The sequence below is a fragment of the Gymnogyps californianus genome, unplaced genomic scaffold (assembly GCF_018139145.2).
Source record: "Gymnogyps californianus isolate 813 unplaced genomic scaffold, ASM1813914v2 HiC_scaffold_161, whole genome shotgun sequence".
NCBI lineage: Eukaryota > Metazoa > Chordata > Aves > Accipitriformes > Cathartidae > Gymnogyps > Gymnogyps californianus.
Window position 1 is genome coordinate 86,504 of NW_026114042.1, and position 11,258 is coordinate 97,761.

Consider the following 11,258-nt stretch of genomic DNA (forward strand, 5'->3'; position numbering starts at 1 on the left):
AGCAGGTGGATGCACCCAAAGGATGCTGTGACCCCGTGGGAAGCCCATGCTGGAGCAGGCTCCTGGCAGGACCTGTGGCCCTGTGGAGAGAGAGGAGCCCACGCTGGAGCAGGTTTGCTGGCAGGACTTGTGACCCTGTGGGGGACCCACACTGGAGCAGTCTGTTCCTGAAGGACTGCACCCTGTGGAAAAGGACCCATGCTGGAGCAGTTTGTGAAGAACTGTAGCCCGTGGGAAGGACTCACATTGGAGAAGTTTGTGAAGGACTGTCTCCCGTGGGAGGGACCCCATGCTGGAGCAGGGGAAGAGTGTGAGGAGGAAGGAGCGGCAGAGACAATGTGTGATGAACTGACTGCAACCCCCCTTCCCCGTCCCCCTGTGCCGCTTGGGGGGAGGAGGTAGAGAATTTGGGAGTGAAGTTGAGCCCGGGAAGAAGGGAGGGGTGGGGGGAAGGTGTTTTAAGATTTGGTTTTATTTCTCATTACCCTACTCTGAATTTTTGATTGGCAAATTAAATTAATTTCCCCAAGTCGAGTCTGTTTTGCCTGTGACAGTAATTGGTGAGTGATCTCCCTGTCCTTATCTCGACCCATGAGCCTTTTGTTATATTTTCTCTCCCCTGTCCAGTTGAGGAGGGGGAGTGATAGAGCAGCTTTGGTGGGCACCTGGCATCCAGCCAGGGTCAACCCACCACACAGGAACAGTGTTTACAAGCAATATTAACAAAAAGAAAAGGCCACCTAATGCTAAGCAGGATGTAGCCAATTTGCCTGTGAGACGAATCTTTCCAAAAACAGGTTGTGTGGTTGAGAGAAGGCATAAAGGATGGGGAAGGTGATGGAAACTCCTCTCGGGGAAATCTGTAACAACAGGTGACGCCCAGCTACAGTTTAAAACTTTGTTGCAGAATATAGGTGAGTAATCAGTCTAATGTAATAGGAAGTTTGTATGTTTGCCATGTGGCATAAGGGAGTAATGTAGTTAAAATAACTGCAATTATGTAAGCACACAGCCTTGGGAAATAGGAAGGGCAGAGCTGGTATTTTCCAGGTAAAGCTAAAGATACCATCTGTGAAATGTCCTGATTTAATTACCTTATACTAAGTTTAATTACCGTATAGTAAGTGATTCTGAAACGTTAAAGTTTCATAATTGTGCTTGAATATGTAAGCCAGTATTACTGTCATTTCTTAAGCTATCATTTTGAAATCAGACCTGCGTGGGTCAATGCTTTCTGCAGGCTCTCCCCATCGTGTTGTGGGCTCTGTGGGATGGAGGGTCCACCCGTTGTTACCTGCCTGCCGGGCCCAGGGGATGACGCTCCAGAACCTTTGCTTTTGGCATCTGCCTTGAGTGGAAATTATCCTGTTGAAGTTTGTACTGTATTGTCATATTCTCCTGTCTTTTGCTAAGAGGTTCCTGTAAAAGTAGCTTGTCTGTCTTTCTAATAATTAGCTTTGCTCTCTAATGCAGATTCTTAACGTGTTTTAAGTTCCCACTGAATTTTAGAATTTGTTTTCTGGAGTGACAAAGCTTATGTTAGATTGTTTCATTTTGCTTGGTTTTCTGTCAAGTTCTTTTGTTTGCTTGTTTTGTTTAGTAGCCATCAACATAAAATGTTTGTTGTAAAATTACTATTTAAAAGCAAATCTTGATATCTGTTTTAATATTTAAAAACTACGTAGGAGGAATAAATGAGCATCAGGAATGGTAAATATCTTTCATGTGGGTTAAGCAAAGGAATGTGAGAAACTTCTTGTTCTCATTTAAAAATAAGGAATGTTTGAGGCATACCAGTAATTCCCATTACAAGAATCACTAATAGTTTTGTGTACTAACAGAACTTGAGCACTTCCAACAACTTATTACCTACTGCTTGTCATCGTGAGGCATTCTCATATGGTTTGCTGTGGTATTTGTGGCATTTTTGGCTGATGTAAATGATCTTATCTACCCTTGCCTCTCCAGTAAAGGTAATGGTCTGACTAAAATTGGTTCTGCCAAGCCATATGCTTTAACTCAGCTGCAGTTAGTGGGCTCTTTCAGCTGTCTGCTGAGCCGCAGGGGACCAGAGGCCAGCAAATGACTTCGCTCTTTTGACACAGTCCTTTCCATCATTTGCCTCACGCCCCCTGTTTTTATAATGATGAAGACACATTTGTTTAAAGGTGTCTTCAGAAATGATATTAGTACAGCTGGCTTGAACCTAGGTGCACAGTATTACTTCCATTGACATTTTTAAATAAAAAGGAAAAAAAAAAGAAAAATAGTGCTCATTTCTTTCTAAGAGTTGAGTACCTCGCATATATTTTTGAGGTGATTTCAGTGCTTGTTTTCTGAATGCGTGTGCTTCAGAGGACTGCCTCTGTTCTTTAGAACTTTTCAAGCTGGGCAGACTGAACTTATATGACTGTGTTTTTTTAAATTTATGTAAATCACTTCCAATATGTCATTTAAAATAACCTAATTTTGAAAATTAGTCTGCTAGTGTGACTTCCCTAATTTTGAGAGAGTTTGCTACAATCTAGACACTGTATTTTAAAAAGAAAATTCCCTACTGCTAGTGCATTTCAGTTGCATTTTTTAATTTTGTTACAAGCAGAAAGTGGAACATTGGAAATAAAAGTGCCAATGTGCTGATTCTGTAAGTACCTTAGCAGGTATGTAGACTAAATGTATATTTTCCTGACTGAACTGTGGCTATACAAATGCTTAATGTGCAGATGAGTTTACAGCATGAAGAACTAAAGCTGTGTATTTAACAAACGGCTTTCTCTGCCCCCAAGTCTTTGTCCCTTCAGGCCAAATATTTCCAATCTCACATTTAGAGGATAAGTTCTGTAGACTTACAGTCTTCCATAATGTTTGGCAGCTTTGATTATGGTCAAAGTGTTATCAGGTTACTTCTTAACAACATGGTTGTACTGTGAAAAAGCAGTCTTTCAAAAATGGTTTGTTTTTTGCTGAAGCACAAGCTAGTTGTTTATCTTGTGTGTGGGTATGTAGGGGTTTTTTACTCTTCTATTTAAAAAAAAAAAGCGCCTCAGTCATATTTTTTTGCCCCAGTATGTATGAATTTGTGTGTGAAGTAAGTGTAACAGGATAAGACAAAATACCTTCCATGCTGCCATTAACCCTACTTGTAGGTAGTTAACAAACAAACAAAAAAATTCTGAAAACCTAACATTCATGCAAACAATTGTTCATAGAAATGGACTTACGAAGGAAAACTAGGTAGCTAATTAAGTTAAGAAAATAAGTAGAATTGTAAAGCACTGTCGTGGTTTAACCCCAGCCAGCAACTAAGCACCACGCAGCTGCTTCCTCCTCCCAGTGGGGTGGGGAGGAGGAAAGAAAAAGTAAAACTCATGTGTTGAGATAAGAACAGTTTAATAACTGAAGTAAAATAAAATACACTACTAACTAAGAATAATAATATAATAATAATTGTAATGAAAAGGAATATAACCAAAAAAAAGGAAATAACACCCAAGAAAAGACAAGTGATGCACAATGCAATTGCTCACCACCTGCTGACCAATGCTCGAGCAGCAATCCACCCCTCCCGGCCAACTCCCCCCTGTTTATATACTGAGCATGACATTCTATGGTATGGAATATCCCTTTGGCTAGTTCAGGTCAGCTGTCCTGGCTGTTCTCCCTCCCAGCTTCTTGCACACCTGCTTGCTGGCAGAGCATGGGAAACTGAAAAAAATCCTTGGCTTAAGATAAGTGCTACTTAGCAACAACTAAAACCTCAGAGTGTTATCAACAGTATTCTCACACTAAATCCAAAACACAGCACTGTACCAGCTACTAAGAAGAAAATTAACTCTGTCCCAGCCGAAACCAGGACAAGCACATTGAAAGTAAAGTAGTAGTGTTGTATACAAAAGCTGATTTTGTGATATTGAGTTGGGAAATGCTTATGCTGGAGGATGGTATTTCTGGAAGATGCGAACTTTAAAGAGACTTGCAGAGGGAATATTTTCTGAACAAGAAATTGATGGTGGTTTCAGATGTACAGACACACGGGACAGGAGTGCAAGCAAGAAAACAAGTGGGTAGCAAAATGAGAATTGGGAAGAGGTAGATCAGATGAACTCTAATGAAGGCAGGCTTGTCTGTTGCATCTTGTGATGAAGGGTGGGTGTAGTGTACTTTGAGGTGCCTAAAAACTCCTGTGAAATGGCAGTGAACAGGAGATACTTGTAGAAGTGGAGATAAGGGTGAAATTATTTTGCAGGAGTGTTAAGGTGAGAACAAATGAGAAGATGATAGTGGAGAGATCTGAGGAGTGAGCAGAGAGATGCATTACCATCATGAGGGCAGAACTGGCTCTCCAAAGCTGCAGCTAGCTTAGCCTGGAAGAGGTGGAGAAGGGCAGCTAGAGGAAAGGAGCTGTTTATCAAGGTGTGCTGCAGCCTGGACTAACGAAGGTGAATACAGTGTGAAGGTTGCACAGGGGTATGGAGAGAAATCGTATGGCAAAGTGAAACACTGAGTGGGAATAGGAGAGGCACCATTCAAATGTGTTGGGATTTTTAAAAACTATTTTCTAGGGGGAATGAGGTGAGGGAAGGGCTGGTGAGTACTTGATTTTGGAGCAAAAATCAGTATTCATATAAGCATACTTCTTTGTTTTACATATGTGGGTGGTGCTGCATGCAAACTGGATGTGCTGGATAATTTTTGTGAGTTAATGGTATTACTGGTGGTACTATGACACTTCACAATCCTGATGTGGAAACAGTTGATTCATCAGAGTGTGATTTGCATACTAATTACAGCATAGCTAATTATTGTATTTAAAAGGAGTATGCAGACATATTGGCACCTTTCTTCCCTCCCACCTACCTTAGAAATACTTCTTAGTTAGAAAATTAAAGTTTTCAGTAGTAAATGTTGCAAAGCTGAACTTCTTCACATATCAGTGAGTTGGACTTTAAATGGAGATGACAATAAAAATGAATTTAAGCAGCTACTCTTTATTTATATTTTCCCCTTAACTGTAACTGTTAACCACAGCATGGTTTCTTGAGATAATGTTTTATGGCATGGAAGCACCTTGGTTTGATATGTAGAGATTACAAAATCATATTGTTGCGCTATAAATTAGCATCAAGCATAGTGTGATGTGGTCAGCTAACGCTCCCTGATCTGTATTTCACATGTGGTGCTCTGTTAACCCTCTCCATATTTTTTTTCCATTTTGTTTCCTGAAAATCTTTTCCAAAACACTTTATTGACCTTTGTTTTATTAATTACAAAAAATCCATATTTCTGTTTTGTTTTGTTTTCCTGCAGGCAGCATCATAAAATCTTAATCAAGTGAAAATGGCCTTTAACAATCTGACATCAAAGGCTGTGCTACTGTATGATGAATGGATTAAAGATGCCGGTGAGTCTTTTAAGTCTAAAACTTATTAACTTTCAATAATTTTGAATAACAATGTGTACCTATTCTAGGTGTACTGTTTATCAACTTAAAGTAGCTTTGTCTTCCTGTAAATGTTTCTAAGACTTGTCAGGTTACTTATTGACATTTTTAACTTTAAAGAACAGACTAGTTTCTGCATTTTAAAAAAAGGCAGAAACAAAACTCAGCTAATTTATGGGTATAACCCCAGACTAGATAAAGTGCAGATGGTGATTCTTCTGTAAGAGTTTCTGGCTTACCTGAATATATAGTTTGTTTTTTCTGTGCTACTGAATGTAAAGCTTTAACTTTTTTTCATTACTGAACAATGGTATTTTATCAGTTAATTGAGCTAAGTGCATGGTGTTACTGTATTTTGCTTTTGCAAAGTAAAAGAAAAAAACCCCCTGATGAGTTATAGTATCTTGAAATTAATCCTCAGAGTAATTCACTCTCACAGTCCTTTTGAAAAGGAATGTTAGTCTCTTGTTGCAGCTGGTATGAGGATATTAAACATGCTTTGTTTTAACATTGTTGTTCTGTAGTTCTGCACGCTTACCAAAAATGACAGAGAAGATCTCAAGTTTGGGGTTAAAACCCATCTGTCTCAGTGGCATCCCTGAGTGTTCCTCACCATGGTAGGCACATAGTGACAGGGATTAGCTGATTCCTGGGGAAAACCTGAGAAGCAGTTAAGGTTTGATCAATAAAATTACTAATTTATCTTTTCCAGTATAGCTGAATACAATTTCTCGTGTTCTGTAGTACCACAGCATGCAAGTGAGAAGGGAGTTTTATCAGTATGACTTGTGTGGGTGAAGTGGATTGGGATGGAGCTAGGTGATGGAGCATTTCCTCTGCAGTGTCCATGACTTCAGAATTTGAATCCCTTGTCTCTCTGCCTACCAGTGCTTGTATTTGGCATCTTGTAACATACTGTTAGTGGCTGGACATGGTTTCCTCAGGATCAAGCTGGGAAGACCAATGGGAAAGTTTTGGTAGTGTCAGTGCAAGGAGTGGATGCAGAAAAAACAGTCAGTTGTGAAGAGCTGGTGATTCTCTTGCAATGCAACACATAGAGATTTCATTTTTTAGCTAATGCCTAGTGCTGTGGTTCACAATCCTTGTTGGTCTGTGGGCAGCAGCACTGGGCACGTTACAGGCTGTGTGCAGCATTATAATGTGCTTTCCTCCTTAATCTGTTTTAAAACTTCCAGTGGCTGTAAACATCAGAGGGTCTCGTGGGCGATATGTTACTTGAATGCCATGGGTTGAAGATCACTGACTTAAGACAATTGGCCATGAATTAAACATTTAACAAAAATTGCAGTGGTATAATTTCACCCACAAAATACAGCAGCAAACCATGAAAGCAGCAGTTTACTGAGTCAATAGTTAAATTTGGGGTAATTCAGAAACAAATCTTCTAAAAGTCAGTTTATAAAAATAAATATTTTTTTTAAATTACATGAAGTTTGTGTTATTTCTCCTGCTTATGGAGAAATGTTGAAGTCTTTGGTAAGCTGGGACTCGGTGATGAACCACAGAAGGGTGCAGCAGAATCATGGTGAAGCTTAGAGGGAACATCTGCCAGCCTCAGCTGTGGGGAGAGGGAGCAGGGCATGCATAGAAGGACTCTCTCTGCAATAGTTCTATCTGGGATAACTGGAGAGAAACTTGCAACAGTTTTGCCATTTGGAGGTTTGTAATATGAAAATGTGTGTTTTATGGTGCTGTGAAAGTGGTAATGTGTCTGGACTGAAGAGGCACAAGCCTCAAGAACTAAGCTATGAATATCAACTGATGGGACAGAATGTCTTCTAACTTTAAAATCCCCATACTTACTATGTCTAACACCATACTGCTTATAAAGCTCGAGGATCTTGAAAAGTGGGGCTACTCCCTGTCTGTGACTTGAACTTGTTCATGCTTTTCCAGAAGAATGAAGCCTCACTTGGAAATGCAGCCTCAGTGATCTGCTTGCGCGTTGCCTTCCTATGCTGCCCTCCGAGTCGTGTTCATGTGTGAAAATGCAGACTTTTTAATGAGGGAGAGCTCTAGACTGAAAATCAGATCGCTCATGATTCTGTGTCTCCTCTTCATTATGTGTGAAGAATTGATGCAGAAAGAAGTGTAGAATCCTACAGGTGCTAAATCTTGTTATCCAGTTGGTACAGATTTGAGGTGAATGGACTCTGAAACTTGATCAGTGACAGCAAAACCTAAACCGTTAAGAATTAAGTACCTTTCTGTAGCTGTTTTAGGATTTAGTAAGTATTGGAAAGATCTGATTTTTTTTTTTTTTTTTTTTCTTCTCCCTCCTCTAGATCCAAGACTGGAAGGCTGGCCACTCATGTCTTCACCTTTTCCAACAACCATTATCATTGGAACCTACATTTATTTTGTTACTTCCTTAGGACCCAAACTCATGGAAAATAAAAAACCTTTTGAACTCAGGCAGATAATGGCGCTTTATAATTTTAGTGTGGTAACCCTCTCTTTATATATGACTTATGAAGTAAGTTCTACTTTTATTTGTAATGTATTTATATATTTCGTGTCTCTAACTATCTTCATACCAACGTTTAATAAATTTATTAATATAATTCCCACTCTGCAATTCTCAAAAAAACTGTTATTCTGATTGTTGTAATTATATTCCTCCAAGTTGTATGCTAAACTAATTGAGCTGATACTTGAAAAAAAGAGAATGTCATACCTAGAAAGAAAGATTGTAAAATATTTTATGTGCCATTATATATAATTAAAAAAATTAAAAATCCTCATAACTTATTTAATTTCCCTGGGTTGTAGCAGGTAAAGTAGACTACATGTTTTTCTTTGTTGTAATTATTTCTGTCCTACTACATGATACTCAACACTGATGTTTCAAACACTGTATATAGAGTACGTTTGCAATATCCAATTTGGGGATCTTCATCCTTAAAAAAAAAAAAAATCAAAACAACAACAAAAAACCCCAACAAAAAACCCTTAAAAAACAAACCATGAAGATCTTTAGCATTGATTTTTATCTCTTCCCCCCCCAATAGTAAATGCTCTTTCTCTCAAAAGGAATGTTGAGATTTTGCTGTAGTTCATAGCTCAAGCAAATATTAGACTTTAAGACTGGAAAGCCTGATGAGTTGTATAGGGTTATGGGTTGAATGACCTAAAAATCCTTAACCATGAATGGTATAGACTATGTAGAAGCTTTAATTTAGAACCTTAAACCTTAAGATAGCTAATATCTGTTGTTTCAGGGGGTTTTGTTGTTGGTGGTGATGTTTTGTGTTTGGGTTTGGTTTTTTGTTTTTTTGGGGTTTTTTTTAAAGTGTAGCTATTTAACAGTAGTATTGTGTGAATGATAGCCTTTATACATTTGCTTGGTGAAGCATCACTATGCTAGTAGTACTGACCCTCTTTGTGTTAAATCTGGCTATGTGGCTATTTCAGGTTTGGCAAATTGGTAATGAAAAGTTGTCAGATTATCCTGCCAGATTGGCAGGATACCTTTCTGTTACCTCAATTTGCATAAATTTCATCATGAGTTACAGTGAACTGCTTGACATTTCTTTTAACAGCACTCTAAAGGCAGTGCAGCAGCAGCTACTTCGTGTCATGACTGTTGTGTAGAAAGCTATAAGTGGTGGGCAAGATGCATACATTTGCTATTTAGACTTTGTTTTGAAAAATCACCAAACTTCCTCATGTGATTTGGTGATAAGTTTTGTTTTGGTTATAAAAAAAATTAAACTTCTTTTAGTGTCTGACACTAACATAGTATTCGATTAGTCTGCTATCAAGACTTCTATTTTACAATTTCATGAAAGAATGCATAGATAGAGCTTAACAGATTGAATCTCTGCTATTGTCTGGCTCTCAGCACAAAGCTGATTCTTTCCCTCTTTGGATCTAAGCCATTTTGTGGGTGCTTTAGTATTGTGCTGTCTTGATGGTGTTTCAAATCTTGTTTCATTTAAGCAACTGATTCTTTTAGGAAGTTAAACATCTATTGCAGTCACAGACTAAAACCCTCCATCTGTTAAGAGAGCTGAACCTCCTATTGTGCATGAGTGGATGATGATGATCAATCAATGAGAAGTACTTTTTAAACAGATGTAAGATACAGTAGTCCTAGAGGCTGGCCGGCAAATGAGCCAAGTGTAATATTAACAATGTTGCTCTTGTCTGAGTTCTAATATATTCCAAGAGAAAAGATTAAATGATACTTGTTACATATAGTCCTTTGGTCCTGTACATGTGCTCTTGATTATAAAACCCTAGCTTCTCATCCCTGATATCAGTGAAAGACTAACTGAATCATGCAGTTCAACTAAGCAAAATTTTAGAAACTATGATACTAAAAATATAGTGCATATTGATTTGTTCCTTGTCTTTAATGATATTAAGCCATATTTTTCTGTTGTGCTGGTTTTCTTCCAGTATTAAGATGTTTGGCTGTGATAGCAATTTTCAAAAAATTTCAAAATGGTTGATTTGTTTTTGTAGTCTGATTTACACAATAAGTTGCTTTTCTAACATTGTTTTTGAGATGCAGCTGTTTCTCCTCTTTGGTTACTAATGCTGAGATAATAGGCATAGGAAGAAAGTTCTTGTCCATAGGTGTGGTCCTGGAATTAGAAATTCATTAATCTGCAACAGCAAAGGATTTTATGGTAGCTAGCCCACACAGAGGTAGATGACTGACAAGGTTGCTGATTCAACAAGTTTTTAATACTGTTTTCCCCTCATGCTTAGTGATTGCGAAAGTAATCTGAAATTAATGATTTTTTTTCAAAAGACATAAAGTAAATCTTTGCCCTTTCCCTTTTCTTTATTCCAGTTTCTTATGTCGGGTTGGGCCACAGGGTACTCATTCCGGTGCGATATCGTTGACTACTCGAGGTCACCTACAGCTCTAAGAGTAAGTTGCCAAATGCAAGGCCAAATTGTTATGCTACACTGACTTTATTTTTGGAAATGCTTTTTGAACAACCAAACGCACTGCTGTAGAGTAGAATGCAGTAAATGGAAATGCCCTCTTGCATAATGTAGAGCATGTGAGTTAACTGGAGGGGTTGATTGGGAAAAAGAAAGAGCAACGTATTTGTTGGCTTGTTCATCTTGGTTTTAACATTCCTTCAGGATTAAAGAATGTTTTGTGTTTTTAAAGAAAAACCAAACAAACTATACATTTAAATATTTATGTCAACCTTGTGACACCACTTACTCATCCTAGTACTTTCCTTTTATATAGTTACTTATTTTTCCTGCAGCTGTTTAGTTTTATTTATGACTATTATGATTTGACAATTTCTGGTTTTTACTCTTGCAGATGGTACGAACTTGTTGGCTTTACTACTTTTCCAAGTTCATTGAATTATTAGACACTGTAAGTATTTGTAGCCTAATAAAAGAAGTAGTGATATTTCCTTTTCACAGTAGAAGAACCAGTGCTGTTGGGGGCTGAGGGCATAAATTGCTCTGTATTTAGCCCTCCAGCCTTCAATTATTGGAATACCATCAAGGTGTTTACCCTTATTATCTCTTCTCATCTTATTGTCCTATTACACTGTCATTTCTTGATTATCAGGAAAAATGTTAATGAGAGAACACACCTTTAAAAAATTAGGAAGCCCTGATAACTTGTCTGTTTAACAGCTGAATGCACTAATCTGTTGTGCTACGGCAATGCTTGTCTCAACACTGCAGATAAAAAATGGTGTTGATCATGTTGAATTTTTTTCCATGTCATCTTCAGATTTTATCTTCCACATTTGGAATATTTGCATCAGCAGCTCTGAATACAGCATAAATTGCCCTACTTACTTGCTCT

The 11,258-nt window shown here is 38.2% G+C and overlaps 1 protein-coding gene across 1 annotated transcript; it reads left to right on the forward strand.

Moving 5' to 3' along the window:
• Positions 1-5,337: 5,337 nt before the first annotated feature.
• LOC127028065 (elongation of very long chain fatty acids protein 7-like) lies at positions 5,338-10,814 on the forward strand (the record flags this gene model as incomplete). Its single annotated transcript, XM_050913891.1, has 4 exons — positions 5,338-5,401; positions 7,747-7,937; positions 10,266-10,346; positions 10,758-10,814. Coding segments are annotated over exons 1-4 (393 nt in total), but the record flags the coding sequence as incomplete, so codon positions are not given.
• Positions 10,815-11,258: the final 444 nt, after the last annotated feature.